The sequence below is a fragment of the Zalophus californianus genome, chromosome 3, assembly GCF_009762305.2.
Source record: "Zalophus californianus isolate mZalCal1 chromosome 3, mZalCal1.pri.v2, whole genome shotgun sequence".
In the NCBI taxonomy this organism is placed as follows: Eukaryota; Metazoa; Chordata; class Mammalia; order Carnivora; family Otariidae; genus Zalophus; species Zalophus californianus.
The window spans coordinates 187,069,970-187,087,864 of record NC_045597.1 but is presented as its reverse complement, the minus strand read 5'-3'; the positions used below and the strand labels follow the sequence as shown (position 1 = coordinate 187,087,864).

At 54.3% G+C, this 17,895-nt stretch overlaps 1 protein-coding gene across 5 annotated transcripts; it reads right to left on the bottom strand.

Moving 5' to 3' along the window:
- Window positions 1-9,729: 9,729 nt before the first annotated feature.
- On the bottom strand, window positions 9,730-14,291 carry LOC113920765 (glyceraldehyde-3-phosphate dehydrogenase-like). Of its 5 annotated transcripts, none has more exons than XM_027591086.2 (3): window positions 14,213-14,291; window positions 13,306-13,489; window positions 9,730-11,272 (listed from the first exon to the last, which is right to left on the bottom strand). In XM_027591086.2, exon 3 carries the CDS (start codon window positions 11,031-11,033, stop codon window positions 10,032-10,034), a length of 1,002 nt encoding a protein of 333 aa, XP_027446887.1. In that variant the 5' UTR covers window positions 11,034-11,272; window positions 13,306-13,489; window positions 14,213-14,291; the 3' UTR covers window positions 9,730-10,031. The 5 variants fall into 5 exon arrangements, with proteins under 5 accessions (XP_027446887.1, XP_027446889.1, XP_027446890.1 ...); XM_027591088.2 differs by lacking the exon at window positions 14,213-14,291 and adding an exon at window positions 13,795-13,899; XM_027591089.2 differs by lacking the exons at window positions 13,306-13,489; window positions 14,213-14,291 and adding an exon at window positions 13,036-13,299.
- Between the last annotated feature and the right edge of the window lie 3,604 nt (window positions 14,292-17,895).

Genomic DNA, 17,895 nt, shown 5'->3' with positions numbered 1-17,895 from the left:
TCTTAACCCTGTGGTTTACCTGATGCCCCTTCATAGTTTTCTGCCTCATGCTTCTCAATGACAGACTGTCCCCATCTATTGTCTTCCCTGAGGAACAGATGGGTCGATAAATCCACTCCACGGTGGGGCTTGCTATACTTGGCTTCATCTTGCCGGGAAGTTGGTTCAGTACAATATAAGAGGGAAAGTGTAGGTGTCCTATGATTCCATTTGTGTGTGTCTGGCTGTGTGTTTAATGATGTACACGTAATTTTACCAAGGAGAGCTGGAGCTGGTTCCCATCCCTAGCTGATCCTGCCTATTTCTTAACTCCGCGTTCACGGACATCACGTTGGTAGCTCGAAATCAGCCATGGTTGGGAGTATTTACACCATGAAAATTGGCAAACACTCCAAATCAGGGCTTTTTGTTCCGTGGTGTGGATGGGGGTGCGAGGCGGGGTGAGGGCTTAGAAATGTCTGGAAGAAACAAGAAACACCAAAAATATTTACCTGTACAGAATGGAACTGAAGAACAAGGGTATTGGAGAGAATTTTTTTTTTTTTTGGCTTTTTGAATGTTTTGTTATGTGCATAACTATTTTTTTTTTTTTTAAAGAGAACTTTCTTTCTTTTTCAAGAACAAAGACTTCCTGCTGTGTTTATTAATCCCACACCATCAGATGGAAACTGCCTGGGGCAGAACTGTCTGATTCAGGAAGAGACCAGAGCCTGGGGAGATGTCTTCAGTGTGGCCTCAGTGGAGTGACGTGCTGGGAGTGGGGTTTGGGACCGGGCACACACAGAGTGCAGCAGCAGGCAGTCCTTCTAGAACTTCGTGCCGAGTCTGAGAGGGGAGTCAAAGCTTGCCAGGCCCTCAGCCAAGACATCAGGCAAAACTCGGGTCACCAAACTCCATGGATGAATCAGAAAAATGGGTATGAAGATAGGACCCTAAAAATGGTCCAGCTCTAGGGAGGCTGGGGGAGGGGATAGGCTAGGAGGGGCACTGTTCACGGGAGGGTCTTTTAGATTATGGGGCTGAGGGGCAGCTTTCTGGGCCATTCCTAAGACGTTTTCCCCTGCAGCTGAAATTAAAGGGGGGTCATCCGCTCTGCCCAGGAGGGAAGGAGGGCAAACCGGGGCAGTGAGGAAACAAAACAAGAGGCTGGCTCCTCATCACTGGGGAGAAGGCTCACCACCACCCTGGGGAGAAGGCTCACCACCACCCCGGGGAGAGGCCACAGTCCACAATAAACAAGTTCCAGGGAATGAAGCAGAACTCTGGTTGGATTCCAGGAAGCTCATCATACTCCAAAAAAGGACCCCTAGAAGCCCTGGTCTATGTCTGGAGGTGGGGTGGGAGTTCCCATTGGAGGATTGGGGGAGTGGCTTGGAAATTCTAAGCAGAGATAATGGAGGCCCCAGGGGCAAGATGGGCCACAGCCCGAGAAATCCATCAGATATACAGCAAGATGCAGAATCTGGAGGGCAGCCCCTGGATGGGCTGCTAGGACCCTACTGATGGGGGGCCTGGGGGTACAATCCCTTCCCCCTGTGGGGCCAGGATGCTTGGGGAAGGAGACTCTCCAGGAAACAGAAAACAAGGGGCCAAACATTTGCCTAGGATTGGCTGGGAATTTGGGGGGGCGCGCAGTGAAAGGATGGAGCAGCCACTCTGTCGTCAACAGCCAAATGCCAGTCTGTGCCCTCCGGGGCCCGCAGACATTTCCGAACTCCACCTGACAGCATGGGCAGCAGCCTTTGAAGTCATGTTAGTTCGGGCTGCCACAGGTTACAAGGGAATTGAAAATCCCATTTTATAAACTCCTAGCAGAAGTGCCAGGCAACAAGGACTAATAAGGCCATGTCTTGGCCTCCTTTCTTTCTAACGTTCTGCTAACGTCCTTCAATTTTTAGATAAATTAGATGCATACATCTCCTATCACTGGCACAGGAGATCACAATCTCCCCATACCGTGGAGCCTCGAACAACCTTAAAATGCCACTGCATCTATTAACAGTCCCCAAAGCCCTATATCAATTACAGGTAAACTAAGTCCATTTCTGCTGACATTTGCTGTCTACATGTTGAATGTGGAGTTCCCAAGGACATCCCTAAATCGTAATGGCCAACTGATTCAGCTACTTGGGAGCATATTTGACAGTTGACTCACTCCCCAAAAAGCCTGTCACGAGGCCAGGAACCCCTCATGAGATACCAGAGGAAAGCCTGAAGAGCCTTAATTGACAGGAAGACAGTGGCCGTGTTTGCTGAGTGCCAAGGATGCAGAGGTGGGGCCTGGCCTAGGTGCAGGAAAGGATGGGCCTGTGATGGGTACAGCCACCACCAGGCCTTAAGCCCCAAGGACAGCTCTGTGCTATATCTGACAGTATCTCTTGCACCTAACAGGAAGCCTAGTACTTAGTAGGTGCTCAGTAAAAAAAAAAAAAAAAAAATCAGAAACAAATAATACAAGGTGATGCCTTTGATAACAAACATTTGGGAAATCAAAAGGAAGTGGTTAATTCTGCCAGGGAATTAAAGAAAGCTTCCTAGAAGAGGCCGCAGGTCAAGCTGGTCCTTGAAATGGAGGAGTCAGTGAGCAGAGAAGGGAGAAGAGCAGTCCAGAATGAGGGCAGTGATGTGGCAAGAGGCCAGGCAGGAAGGGAGGCAGAATGAGGGGGGGGAATCTTGAGCTGCAGGTAGGTGCGAGCCTTGCAGACTCTGCACGCTGTTCATAGACTCTAGAGTCCATGTGACAAATTCTTAGACTCAGGAGCCAAGTAGCCTCTTCAGAAACATGACTTTCCTTTTGTCAGAGTGAAACCATGCCATGTTTCCTTTCTCACCTCGGCTGCCTGGGAGCTCCTGAAGTGCGGAATCCCTTACACTTTTTCCGCATCCCTTCATAGTCCCTTGCAGGACCTTTCCCCTAACAGATTCTGCATTAGTGCTCTGCTCTTGCATAACAATACATCAGATGTAATATCTCAACACAATACACACGTATTAGCTTCCAGTTTCTCCCTGGAAGTCTGGGCAAGGGTTAACTGGATCTTCTGCCGGACTTTGATCTGAGGCCTGACGGGGGCAGGATCTGCTTGCATGCTCCAGTGGTCGACGGCAGGGTTCAATTCCTTGCAAGCTGTTGGGCAGAGACCTCAGTTTCTCGCCTGTGTCAGCTGGTATCTCTCTGTAGGCGGTGCACAACACGGCAGCCTCCTCCTCCTCCTCCTCCTTCTTTTTTTTTAATATTTTACTTATTTGACAGAGAGAGAGAGAGACAGCCAGAGAGGGAACACAAGCAGGGGGAGTGGGAGAGGGAGAAGCAGGCTTCCCGCCGAGCAAGGAGCCCGACGCGGGGCTTGATCCCAGGACCCTGGGATCATGACTTGAGCCGAAGGCAGAGGCCTACTGACTGAGCCACGCAGGTGCTCCCAGCTTGCTTCTTCAAAGCCAGTGAAGGGAAGTATCAGAGTGAGATGGTCATTGCAATCTCATATAATGTAATCAGATGCACTTGACCAGAGCCATCCCGTCACCTTTGCCTTATTCCATTGAGTAGAACAAGTCCCACCCTCATTCAGCCAGCTGGGTTTAGAGAGGCAAAAAGATCATGGGACCATCCGGGTCTGCCCATCAGCTATTAATGGCTAGTTAATTAAACTAGCCATTGCTGGCACTTAAAGATATCACCATTACATAGACATAGATATTGTCACAAGAAGGCAGCGAAGTGAGTTCTCCGCCACCCAAGAATGCTCTCCCTGCCCCCACAGCATCTGCCGCAGGGCTGGGCAAAAAAACAAGTCAATAAACATGAAATGAAGTGTCCTAGTGGGGCGCCTGGGTGGCTCAGTCGGTTGGGCGACGGCCTTCGGCTCAGGTCATGATCCTGGAGTCCCGGGATCGAGTCCCACATTGGCTCCCTGCTCAGCAGGGAGTCTGCTTCTCCCTCTGACTCTCATGCTCTCTATCTCTCATTCTCTCTCTCAAATAAATAAATAAAATCTTAAAAAAAAAAAAAAAGAAATGTCCTAGGATTCGCATTACTGCTGAAAGGACCTGGAGTTTTCTACCATCGAGGTAATTATTGGCTTGTCATAAATTTCTCGATTAACATATGTAATTTAAAAAAGCCATATACCAATTGTAACAGCCACAAAGTGGGAGCTAGGTCAGACATCACTATTATGAATGTGGGCCCTTCCCTAGAAAAATGTCTCCTACCCCCAACACCTATGATTTCTCCTACTTTGCAGCTGAGCTATGTACATGGGTACTGTTTCCCAATTCTGCTAGTGTAAAATTGGACTAGTACAGCCTAACAGCACGGGCTCTGAAACCAGGTGACCTGGGCTGGAATCAAAACTTAGCCACTTAGGGGCGCCTGGGTGGCTCAGTCGTTAAGCATCTGCCTTCGGGTCAGGTCATAATCCCAGGGTCCTTGGATCGAGCCCCCCCTCCCTGCTCAGCGGGAAGCCTGCTTCTCCCTCTCCCTCTGCCCCTGCTTGTGTTCCCTCTCTCACTGTGTCTCTCTGTCAAATAAATAAAAATTAAAAAAAAAAAAAAAGACGACTGGGGACAAAGGCACAGCAGAGTGCTGATGCCAGCAGACAGATTGTCTTTCCAACCTGCTGTCCCCACTGCCAACGCCAGCCAGGTAGGACTGGTAAGAACTGTGGTGTGCCATTTGAACCACTCCTATTGCCTAAGACCTTGAACTCGACTTGCACCCCTTTGCAGGGTGTGGTAAGAAGAAAGGAGAAGCCAGGATGCCACCACTGGGGGCCCTGGATTCCGTCCTGCTTCCAGCCACCCTTTCAGGGTGGTCAGGCTCCCCCATGACTGCTGAGAAAACAAGATAAGGCACCAGAGGAGGAGAAAAGGAGCCGGCACTCCCCCCAACCCCCACAGAGAGAGCGCCCTGGGCCTCCCTGGATCTGGATGGTTCCTTATCCTTCCTCCTCCTCCCACCCCTACCTCTTGATCTTTAGCCACGTGGGGCCGCCTCCTGTCCGGCTGTGGAGAGGGGCCAGCCAGGGACTCCAACCCCCGCCCCACAGCCAGACACCCGCTTAATGCAGAACCGCTTGCTCTGCCCAGACGCCCCCCTCACCCCCCATACCCCGGGCTGGAGGCCACCTTGAGAGTCTGCCTTCTGTGGTGGGGCTCAGCAAGCCTCACTCAGAAGCAAACACAGTGCTTCCTCCACTTTTCCCGCCAACATGGCCGAGTAACAGCTGAGAGGCTCCCTGGGGGCGCAACGCCACCGTTCGACAGGGACCAAACTGAACGGAGCTCCGCGGGGGCCGACTGGATCCGGCAGTGTGGACAGGATGGGGCTGCGGGCACACAGTGCCCACGCGGCCCGTGAGGATCCCGTGCCTGCTCTCACGCCCTAGAACACCCTCCCCCTTTCCCGCCTAGCTCCCCTTCCTTCCTGATGTTGGGGAGGGGGCTCATGGCCCAGAGGAGTCCCCCGCGCTCTGGCTCTTGCTGCTACGAGTGTGCCCTGTTTCCCGTGGGGGCGGGGGCCTCCTGCACGCGGTGGACACTCGGTGTCTCCCAGCTCTGCCTGGCCCGGTGCGCGCCTGGGTTCCCCTCTGCAGTGGGGTCGGCCAGGCCAGGCCTCCTCCCTCCGCGACTGCGCCTCCTGCTCTCTAGGGGAAATGTGAGGCCCTTCTACAAGCCGGAGGCCCGGGCGGCCCGGCTCTAGCTCCGCCAACACTGCACCCATCTGACCGCCGCACAACGCGCAGCCAGGGGAGGGACATGGGGCACCAAACGCGCTTCCCGAAGAGCGGAGGCGCGCGGGCCGGGAGGTCAACTTTGCGCACAAATGTACCCAATTGTGCACAAGGGCCGCAGGCCTTGGCTTTGGGGACAGGAGGGACGGAGCATAATGTCCGGAGAGGACTCGGCTTCCCGCTGGTGATCGCGGGGGGTCCTGCCGGGGGGGGGGGGGGGGGGGGCGCCGCCCGACCCGGGACGCAGGACGCGCCTCCGCCATGCTCCAGTTGAGCCCTGGAAAAACCCCGGCGCGCATAGGAGAGGCGGGCCAGCTCGTAAGGACGGCGGGAACAAAGGCGGCCCGCGGCCGGATGCAGTCATGGAAAAACCCAACAGGGCGCCGGGGCGGGGGCGGCAGGGTAGAGGAGGCGCGCGCCCCGCAGCCCTGCCACCCTCGCCGGCCGGTCCGGGCGGGGCTGTTCTCAGCCCCCGCCCCGGAGCGCTCCTGGCGGGCGGAGGGCGGGGGTGGGGTGGGGTGGGGTGGGGTGGGGTGGAGGCCCGGGAAAACAGAAAATGCTGGATCGGGAAGGGAGGCCCGTGCCTGGGGCCAGAGAACCAGCAGCCCCCATGGTGTGGATGCTTTCGGTCGCGAGGCGAGGGAAGGGTGGCCCGGGCTGGTACCCGCCCGGCACACGCAGCGCTGCATACAGCCCCCTGGCAGCTGCGGCAGCCGGGGGTGGCCAGCCCGTAGGGGGCGCACGCAGACCCGCGCATCGGCCCGGACGCGCGCTCCGAGGCGCACACACGCTCCTCCTGCACATACAGGATCATTTACACGCACGTGCGCACAGACACGCGGGCTGACCATAGCTCCCAGGGCAGAGCGAAAGAAAGAGGCCGACCGAGAGGGGCCGAAAGAGATGTTCGTTAGGGCGGTCCCGGGGTTTGGATACAGAAGCTCAGAAGCTGGGGGCGGGGCCTTAGTCGAAGCGGCGGTTGGGCCCCCACCCCCACTCCGTATTGCAGGTGCGGGGACTGGGCCACCTGGGCAGACAAGGTGCCCAGGTTCCGCCCTGGACTGGAGTTTCCCTCCTGTGCGGGACGCTTCCTGCCCTGGCCTAGTTCGTCTTGTGACCCTGGTTGCAGCACGGCGGGGATTTTTTTTATGTAGAAAAGGAAAGTGTTGGTTCACGTTGGACCTAACGACTCCGAGGCCTTTTCCAGCTCTGACTTGTTATGAAGAAGGAACTGGACCCAGAGGCCATAAAAGGAGTTGGTGGGAGAAAAAAGTCTTTGGCCGCAACCACAGGCTCTTCTTGGTTCAAATGTCCCCTTGTTTATTTGTGCTGCTCCCTGCCGTGGGGTGCCAGGGGGCAAAGCCTAAACCTGTGGGGTCCCTAAGGTGGGGAAGGGATGTAGAATTTGAGGCTAGGATCAGAGGGTCAGGGATCAGAGGAGACCCCAGAATCTGCCAGAGTCGGAGGCTGCTGTGTTGGGGCGGCAGGTGGGGGTCCCTGAAGGCCGGAGGACAATGAAGCAGGAGACCATGACCTCAAAAGTTTCAGGAAGGGGCCGTTTTTATGAGTGCTGGCTGTTGGAACTGTTGCTGGAATACAGCAGGAAAATACAGCCAGGTAGAGGTTCTGGCTTCCGCTCAGAACACAGGGTCAACAGAAGCAGGGACACCAGCGACATGACAGGGTCAGACGAGCTGACATCTACTTGTGGGCCCCTTGGGAACTGAGGTTGGAATCAGATGACCCAGCCCTGCCTCTCCTTAACTTCCTGGTTTGGGGGATCTTGTCCAACATCTGTGGCCCTCAGATTACTCATCTGTAAAATGGGAACAAGAGCTCCTGCACCAGAGTGTTCTGGGGATTGAAAGGGTGTATAAGCCCCCCTTCCATCATGCCTTCCCTCCTTTTCCATTTCTCGAAGTCCCTGGTGCTTGCTCGCTAGGACTCCTTCCAAGTCCTAGTTTCTTGTCAGCAGGTGGGGTCCAGTGGGGCGAAGGCTGGGGAGCAGCGCCCTCTAGTGGTCGATACCAGTAGGGTCCCGTCAGTCCTTGAAGACACGCCCAGGCTAACGTGATTAGTGCTTGAGGGTATCTGGCAAGTTAGAGCCTCCCCAGGGCTGATCGTGGGGGCTCCACTCAGGGAGGCCTTTCCTTCTGATTCAGTTTCTCCTTGGAGCAAGCAGAGAAAATGCTGCTCCCCCATAGCAGTCTCTCCTCTGACCTCTGGCGGCCCAGCTTCTGCAGCTTTAACAGGCTTCTCTCAATTCTGCCCCGGAGGAATCTACGCACTTAGGAATCATACTGGGTTTTATAGCTTGCAAAACATTTTGACACACATTATTTGTCCCTGAGGTGTGTTGTTTCTGGGTGGTGATAGCGTTAGTTGGATAGAGGATCGTGGTTTGGAGTGTGGCTCCAGCGCGGTGGACTGATTTGGATCCTGAGTCTTCTTCCATGCAGCTCCGTAACCAGGGCGACGTTCAAAACATTGAATAACCAGTAGGGCCGGCAGCGACCAATCAGAACAGGCCCTGCTCTAACCGCCGGGCACCACCAAATGTGTGTGTACCTGCTGAACATTCTGGAATAACCTCAACCTCACGGGGCCTCGGTTTCTTCATCTGCAATATGGGCATGGTGGTTGTGATAGTACTGCTTTAGAGGGCTGTCGTGAAGACTGAATTAGTTAATGCAAGTAAAAGATTGAGAAACCAGTGTCTGACACATAGAAAGCACCAACTAAGTATTAGCTTTACTACTACTGGTCCGAGCTCCTCTCAGACTCAGTGACTCAGGGTGGTTGTAACCTTTAAGGGAGAGTCCCCAAGTGAGTCCACTGTGTGCACCTGGGTTCACCTCCTGGGTCACCTCCCACCTTCCCCACCTCCTTGGCTGGCCCTCTAGTTATTCTACTCTTTAGAAATGCTTCTCAAACTTTACCATGCATCCGAATTTCTGGGGGATCTTATTAAATTTTAGATTATGATTCAGGAGGCCTGGGTGGGGCCTGGGTTTCTACCTTTCCTCTAAGCTCCCAGGTGGTGCTGATGCTGGTCCAAGAAACAAGACTCCAGAAAATCACTGGGGACACAGATGGGTCAGCTGGTTGACCTGTAAATATTGATTGAGCATCTACTCAGTGCAAGGTGGTGCGGGGATCCAAACAAGTCCCAGGACTCGCCTCCAACCTCAAGGAGCAGAGAGGCTATTGCACAAACACCAGTTAGTAACAATCAGGCCAAAGGGTAAACATGTGCCAAAGAGCAGGTGAAACATGTGGTGAGTCCTGTCTCTGTCCAGTAGCCAGAGTGAGGCTTTAAACAGGTGACTGCTATAATTGCCCTGCTTAAAACTGCCCAATGGCTCCCACCTCACTCGGAATAAGGGCTGAATTCTTCTGGATTCTTCTTCCAGGCCCTGAATCATCTGGCTTTGCCTCTGACCTCATCTCCCATTGCTGGCTTTTTAAAAAAGATTTATTTATTTGTTTGAGAGAGAGAGCACAAGAGGGGGGCGGGTCAGAGGGAGAAGCAGGCTTCCCGCTGAGAGGGGAGCCTGATGCGGGACTGGATCCTGGGACTCCAGGATCATGACCTGAGCCAAAGGCAGCAGCTTAACCAACTGAGCCACCAAAGTGCCCCTCCCATTGCTTGCTTTATTCTAGGACCATTTGTTTCTGTGAACCCAACATCCCAACTTCCTACCTGAGAGCCTTTGAACTTGCCTGGCTGATGCTTGTCCTTCAAACTGGTGAGTGCCTGGCCTCATATTGCCTCCTCAGAGAGGCCTTCCTTGACCCAGAGGAAGTTTGATCTAAAGTAGCTGCCCCCAGCTCAGATCAGATATTCTTTTTTTTTTTTTTTTAAAGATTTTATTTGACAGAGAGAGAGAGAGAGCGAGAGCAGGAACACAAGCAGGGGGAGTGGGAGAGGGAGAAGCAGGCTTCCTGCCGAGCAGGGAGCCCGGTGCGGGGCTCGATCCCAGGACCCTGGGATCATGACCTGAGCCGAAGGCAGACGCTTAACGACTGAGCCATGCAGGCGCCCAGATCAGATATTCTTTATTGTATCATTCTGTTGTTGTTTATTATTTATTTATTTTTTGGCTGGGTACAGTATAGCGTACATGACAAGGTAGGGCTCCCCAAGCCCCTCCCCTTCTTCAGGGGGTCTGGGATGGAAACGGTGGAGGTCGGGAGATTCTCAGTGTTTTGTGGGATAAGTTGGGGCAGGGACTCCCCAGCAGCTGAGGGCCTCTCTCTTCCTCTTGCTCTCGCTGGGGCTGGTGGTCCAGGGGGCTCTTACTCCTTGGAGGCCATGTGGACCATAAGGTCCACCACCCGGTTGCTGTAGCCAAATTCATTGTCATACCAGGAAATGAGCTTGACAAAGTGGTCGTTGAGAGCAATGCCAGCCCCGGCATCGAAGGTGGAGGAGTGGGTGTCACTGTTGAAGTTGCAGGAGACAACCTGGTCCTCAGTGTACCCCAGGATGCCCTTGAGGGGGCCCTCTGACGCCTGCTTCACCACCTTCTTGATGTCGTAGTATTTGGCAGCTTTCTCCAGGCGGCAGGTCAGATCCACGACGGACACGTTGGGGGTGGGGACACGGAAGGCCATGCCAGTGAGCTTCCCGTTCAGCTCAGGGATGACCTTGCCCACAGCCTTGGCAGCGCCAGTGGAAGCAGGGATGATGTTCTGGGCAGCCCCTCGGCCGTCGCGCCATAGCTTCCCAGAGGGACCGTCCACGGTCTTCTGGGTGGCAGTGATGGCATGGACGGTGGTCATGAGTTCCTCCATGATGCCGAAGTTGTCATGGATGACCTTGGCCAGAGGAGCCAAGCAGTTGGTGGTGCAGGAGGCATTGCTGACAATCTTGAGGGAGTTGTCATACTTCTCATGGTTCACACCCATCACGAACATGGGGGCATTGGCAGAGGGAGCAGAGATGATGACCCTCTTGGACCCGCCCTTCAAGTGAGCCCCAGCCTTCTCCATGGTGGTGAAGACCCCAGTGGACTCCACAACATACTCAGCACCAGCATCACCCCATTTGATGTTGGTGGGATCTCGCTCCTGGAAGATGGAGATGGACTTTCCATTGATGACAAGCTTCCTGTTCTCAGCCTTGACCGTACCGTGGAATTTGCCATGGGTGGAATCATACTGGAACATGTAGACCATGTAGTTAAGGTCAATGAAGGGGTCATTGGTGGCGACAATATCCACTTTGCCAGAGTTAAAAGCAGCCCTGGTGACCAGGCGCCCAATACGGCCAAATCCGTTCACTCTGACCTTCACCATCGTGTCTCAGGGACGCGGCTGGCACTGCACCAGAATACGTGGCTGTCTGTTGAACGGGGAGGAGCAGAGAGCCTGTTGTTGTTTATTTTTAATAGAACTTCTAAGTTCGATGTTATTGCATTATATTTTTGGTTGCTTTATGTCTGCTCCACGAAGGCAGAGGTGTTTGCTTGCCTTATTCTGCTTTACCCCCAGGACTTATAACACCATCTGGTGCATAGTAGGCCTTCAGTGAAGATCTGTTGAACAAATGAAAGAACAACTGTTATAGGGCAGTTAAAGAGGTGGGAGGGGCCCATGGGTGCCTTCAGTGGGTGAGAGACTTCATAGACTAGTGTACAGGAAGTTTATCAGGGAGCTCTCCTGGGGTCACATCTGTGGAAGGGTCGGGAAGGTGGCGGGAGAAGTAGGGCTTCAGGCCCCGCTGACCCCTGGGGAGCTCCCAGGCAGGGGAGGTCTTTCACCACTTTCCCCATTGCGGGGCCTGATCTTAGGGTGAAGGTGAATCCAATGCGCTGAGGCAGAGGTTCCCTTCCCTGGTTCCCTGAGGGCAGACTGAGATGAACTGTGGGTGTGGCATAGACCTTAAGAGGCTACAAACACACGCTTGACTTTTGTTCTTATATATTATTTGAGTGTTGATTCGTGCCAAACCCTCATCAATCAGCTGCTACATTTCACATTTCAGCATCTTACAGAGATGCCCCTTATATATTTTTTCAAGAGCAAGTGTTCTTCAGCTGAAAATAGAGAACCAATCATCCAGCATTTGCAAAAATGAACATTTCTGGGAGTATTCTGTGATTTGGATCCTTTGATGGGAAAGCACTGGACGCATCCCCTCCATGCGATATCTGGTGGGCCTGAGGAAACTCAGCTCAGTTTTTGTTGAATGGGTGGTTAGGAAAGTACCCCCAGAGGTGGCCGGCCGTAGCACTAGGAGAAGCCAACAGATGGACCCTGACAGAGGGAGCAGATTGGACTCTGTGCCAGAAGACACCTTGCTTGGCGTCTAGGACTTGCCAGCTGGGTGGTGCGGGTTTTGTGAGTGTACAACCCATGCAGTCACCCAGGGCCCCAATGCTTAGTTCAATGCTCTATTGTCACCATCTTGACATTTTTAAATTTATTTTTAAGTAATGCCTACACCCAACGTGGGGCTCAAACTCATGACCCCGAGATCAAGAGCCTCATGCTCTTCCAGCTGAGCCAGCCAGATGCCCCCCGCCCCATTTTGACATTCTTAATAGTTTTTAAACAAGGGACCTTGCATTTTCATTTTGCCCTAGGCCCCCAAAATTGTGTAGCTGGTTCTGCGCACCAGCTCTGGTTCCTAGGCCCAGGGGCCCATTCTCAAGGAATCCTTTGGGAGAGTCTGGCGAATGTGCGTGGGAGGTGAGCCTGGGTGCCTCCTAGAACAGGTCATGTGTGTGAAATGGGGATCACGGAGCCTGCTTCACCCAGAGGAGAGGAGAGCATGAGGGCTGCAGGCTTTTCTCAAGTGAGGATCAGGCTGTGGAAATTCACTACCCAGGAAAGACAGCCCAGACACCTCTGGTCCTCAGAGCCCCTGGCCAGCAGTCAGACTATTGACAAAAGTGAAGGTTTATAGGGATGGGGCAGATGCTTCCCTTGGGTGGGACAGACAGAGCGTACCCTGACTCCTGGGCAAATAGCTGGTCTCCATGTCAATGCATACCAGTTCTCTGAGACCTGGGTCCAGATATCCATGTTCCTAGATGCAGCCTGGTCTGGCCCATTGTGCTGGGGGAGGTGGTGGTGGCTCCCTGGAGATAGACTGTGGGAGGCTTGATGTTACCCTCTTGCAACAGGTGTCATTAGGAGGGAAGAGCCTGAGAGGCCTGGCTAGACTGCATCGCCTAAGTCCTGAGACCCAGTTGCACCCCTCTGAAGCCCTAGGGGTCCCCCAGGCAACCTGAGGCCAGCTCTGATTTGAGCTGGTCACTGCTCAGATTTAGGTCACTGCTTTGGTTTTGCACACCTGATGGTCTTTCTGCTCCTGCTGTGTCTTGTCCCTCACCTCCTTCCACTCCAGATTTGAGCCTTATCTTCTCTCCTCTGTGACTGATGTCCCCTGCCTCAGTTTACCCACGGACGTGTCACTTTCACGCTCTTGCAGTTCGTCCTCAGTGGGCAGGACTGGGGCTTGTTTCCTACATTGTCCCTCGGTCATTTTTGACCAAGGGGCCTCTCATTTAATTTTGCATTGTGGTCCCCCCAAATCATGGAGCCAATCTGCTGATGAGCTCACCGGGGCACGGAGGCCAGGTACGGAGGCGTTGGGAGGCCAGAACCTGACGCGGGGTTCTGAGTGCTGGTGGCGTCCGGCGGTTCTGAGAGGGCAGCGAACGTCCACGGTCCCACGGGAATGCCGTGCTGAGCGCCTACTGTGTGCAGTGAGGGCCGGGCCGCTACAGACAGAAGCCCCTTTCTTCCTAGAGTTTACCCAGGAGAGCGTTTAGAAGTAGGACAAAGCCCGTCGATCCAGGGGCCTCCCCCTCAGGCGTGGGGAGAAAACGGGGGCGACAGGGAGCGGAGGGGGGGCGTCCTCCCGTAGGGCGCACACGCCGCCCCGCCTGGGTCGCCGGCCTCCGAGAGCTGAAAGGGCCTCTGTGTTCTGTCCCCCCGCCTGCCCGCGGGCCAGCAGCGCATTTCCTCCGCTGCGCCAGACCCCGGAGGCTCCGCAGCCCCTCTGGGGACAGACACAAATAGTTCCCGGCCCAGCTGCCCGGCCAGTTACCTTGGGAACCAAACTCAATCGCCTGACGTCACCCGGCCGTTGCGTAGCAACCGGCGTAGACTCACCCTCGCGCGGCCCCCGCCCTGGCGCTGAGGTCTCGGTCGCCAGGGACACGGCGGGGCGGGGCGGGGGCTGTCCTCACCGCCCCTCGCCCGCCGGGCCGCGCCCTCGGCCCCGCCTCGGCGCTGTGTCCCCCCCGCCCCCCCCCCCCCCCCCGTTCTCCAGCCCCCAGCTCCGGCGGAAGGGGGCCGACCCCAGCCGAGAAAGCTGCGCCGCCTGGCCTCGGGCGGCCGGCGAGGGTCCCGCGCGGCCTGAGCGCGACCCCCGGCCAGCCGGCGTTTCTCTCCCGGAGAGAGGCCTTTGTTTGCCGTCACCCCGTCTGACTGCCCCAGTTTTCCGTTCCAGTCTCGTTTCTCACCAGGCCCCAACCTGGGCTCCTGCTCTGGCAACGAGGAGCAGGTGGCCGGACGGGGGCGTTTTCATTCCCCTCCCCTCCGGGTCGCCCAGGAAATCTCTGCCTCGCTTGGCCACCTGCCTTGGGGGAGGAGACACCGGGCCCTGCTCACGCCACTCGGCTCCCATCCCTGGTTCGCTCCTCCACTCCTGTGCCTTCCCCTGGTGTCTGCGCTGTGCCATTCACCTCCTTGCCCTGGCTGCAGTCTGACCAGGCCACCTCTGGGTGAGGGGCGTGGGGAGGGAGGGGCCTGCCGAGCGCCTCGCCGAGTTTCTGGCGTGGGCCTTGTTCTTGGGCTGCTCTATCTCCCTCCCATCTCTGTTTCATACCACAGCCGATCATTACATGAGGAATTCCAAAGCCCAGAACTATGCAGGGGCCGGCAGTGATCTGCCATCATGCCCTGCCCTGGTCTGCCTCAACATACCCATCTTTGGTCAGGGGTAACCCTAACTTCCTCCTCTTGCTAGAGGACCTTGCTTATCTTGTTCAAGTTCAGTGTGGTGGAGGCCATCTGTGGGAGGTGCTTTTCCTCACCAGAAACTGTATTTTGACAAGTACTAATAAAATACAGGTGGTCAGAGAGGCCAAACCAGGGGTTTTAAGTGAATCCTATTTCCTCATTGGTTGATATCTAAAAATCAGAGATGCAGAGGAATATTTTTTAATTCATGGAGTTAGAGGGAGTACACTTAAGAATGCCTCAGATCTTTCCAAAGTACATGGTCAAAGGAAGCTTCTGACTGTGGGTAGAACATTTACAGACTGGTGGGAAGGGTGGATTTTTATCTGAAGGCCCCCAGTGAGTTGCAGGGGGCGGTTAGAGCAGGGCCACCTGCAGTGAGGACAAAGGAAAGCCAAGAGGGGACAGGCTTCCTTAACTGCCTCCTCCTCCTCTCTGGGAGGGACACAGCTCAGGGTGCCAAGAGCCACCTGCTCAGGGAGGTGCCAGGAACTCTGGATGAGGAAGGCCTTTCCAACATGTGATCCAGGCTGGTCCAACCAGAGCACTTCCCCCTGAGAGTTATTGGGTAGGAGCAGGGAAACAGAGATCTTTCCTCTTAGTCTTGGAAGTGCAAGCTTGTGGGACTGGAGCCTTCAGGAGCCACGTTCCCTACAAGGAACAGAAGCCTGGAGAAGAGGCAGAATTGCCCGATCCCGGGCATCTCCAAAGCCAGTTCTTCCTAGCCTTTCTCTGCCTGGCCCATCAGTCTGGGCCATCAAGCTGTTTCAGGCTGATTTCTGTCACTTCCAAATTAAAAGACTCCTGATCAATACACAGACAATGCAGAAAACCTCAAGGAAGGGAGAAAACTGACACTTGTCACATGCCCACCGTTAAATGCTATTTTAAAAAGTGTGCATTATTGGTGATAGCATCCCTGTGAGGCAAATGGGAGACCTATTTTATAGATGAGGAAACTGAGCCTGGAAATCAGTAGAAACTTCATCTAGTACCTCAGGGTCCACTTGAGGACTCCCCCCGGGGGGGGGGGAGCAGCCTGCTTTCAGGCACAGGTTCAGTGGGTACTGCTCTTCCAGAGAACCCCCTGCCAGGCCCCACCCTTGAAGGCCTTTGCCATGGTGGGATCCTTTCTGGAGGACTCTGGGCCTTCTGAGGTCTTGGAGTGCTGACTGGAGTGCTATTCTACAAACATTGTCATGATCTTGGGCTCTAGGGGTGACCCCAGTGGGAGGGTCTGTCCTGCTCTGCCCTCCTGCCCTGGTTCCCTTTTTTTTTTTTTTTTTTAGATTTTATTTATTTGAGAGAGTGTGTGCATGAGCGGGTGGGGGAGAGGCGGGGAGGGGCAGAGGGAGAGGGAGATGCAGACTCCCCGCTGAGCAGAGAGCCACCCTGAGTCAACTCCATTGGTGGTATCTTAGAGTTTATTCTGAATAATAAGAAATATATATTTGGTCTCTGCCTCACCCCTGCCTGCTTCCTGGCACAGAACTTCTAAAACTCTTAGAATTTCTTGAGTGGTGAGGGGGGTGAGAGGAGCATCTTTTGTTATTTATAATATGCCCCTTTCAGGGGCGCCTGGGTGGCTCAGTCGTTAAGCGTCTGCCTTCGGCTCAGGTCATGATCCCGGGGTCCTGGGATCGAGCCCTGCATCGGGCTCCCCGCTCAGCCGGGAGCCTGCTTCTCCCTCTCTCACTCCCCCTGCTTGTGTTCCCTCTCTCACTGTGTCTCTCTCTGTCAAATAAATAAATAAAATCTTTTAAAAAAATAATATGCCCCTTTCAAAGATACCTGAGTTTGTGTAATTGACTCTTGGAGATGGGGGGGCTAGAAACCAAGGAGCCAACCCTGGGATTAGAAAGTTGAAACTTTCAGCACCCTCTCCACCTCTGGGGAGAGGAGAGGGGCTGGAGATTGGCTTAATGACCAATGATTTAATCAGCCATGGCTATATAATGGAACTTCCATAAAAACCCTAAACATGAGAGTTTGAAGAGTTTCTGGGTTGGCGAACGTATCCACGTGTCGGGAGGGCGGCACACTCCAACCCCTGGGAGACAGAAACTCCTGTGCTTGAGACCCTTCTGGACCTTGCCCTATGTACCGCTTCATCTGCTTGTTCATTTGTATCATCTATAATATCCTTTATAATAAATCAGTGATAGTGTTTTCCTGAGTTCTATGAGTTCTTGCAGCCAATTATCCAACCTGAGGAGAGAGTCGTGGGAATCCCTGATTTGTAGCCACATTAGTGAGAAGACTGGGTACCCAGGGACCTGAAGTGGGGCAATCTGGTGGGACCGAGCCCTTAACCTGTAGGCTTTGTGCTATCTCAAGTTAGTGCCAGAATTGAATTGTAGGATACCCAGGTGGGTGTCTGCAGAGAATTGGAGAATTGCTTGGTGTGGAAAACCCACACATTTGGTGTCAGAAGTGTTGCGAGTAAAGAAAAATTTCTTTTAACCCCCATTTCTCTCGCGGGTGTGTCTCAAATCCCCAGGCAAACATCCTCAAGGCTGGGCTTTGGCCTCCTGCCCTCCGCCTGCAGGCCAGTGCTGCCTTCTTTCCAGCAGAGGGCGCACCCTCCACTCTTAGGGACCGGAAGCTCGCGATCCAGGCAGTCTCGGAAATGGGGCTTTCTTTCAGCCCAGAGAGGATCCAGTCTTTCATTTAAGTATGTAAATGTGTACTTAAGACCACATGACTGTGATTCCGCAGCACAGAGGAAGGCTGGAGCAAGTAGGGAAAGTCAGTCCTTGGCAAGGAGTCCACCGAAGCGTCTGTCACTGTAAACATGGTGATTGCTAACAGGGAGCACTCAAGTGCATGCCAGGCACTGTTCTATGCACTTGACTCATTAACTCATGTCACCCTCACAGCCGCACGATGCAGTAGGTACGGCTATTATTGACATTTTACGGATAAGGAAACTGAGGCATAGGGAGATTAAAAATAACACACACAGTTAGTAGGAGGTAGAGCAGGATTCGAGGCAGCCCGGCCCCCAAGGCCACTCTTTTATGACGCTTTAACGTGCAAAATGGTGTGGATCCAGCAGCTCTTCCTGTGGGAACCCCCCACTGCTGGGCTGACCCTGGCGCCACCCCCCCCCCCCCCCAGGTAAGTGTGAGGCCCAGGCCAGGTAATGAGGTATTTCATTTCCAAAGCCTCAGTGATGGGTGCA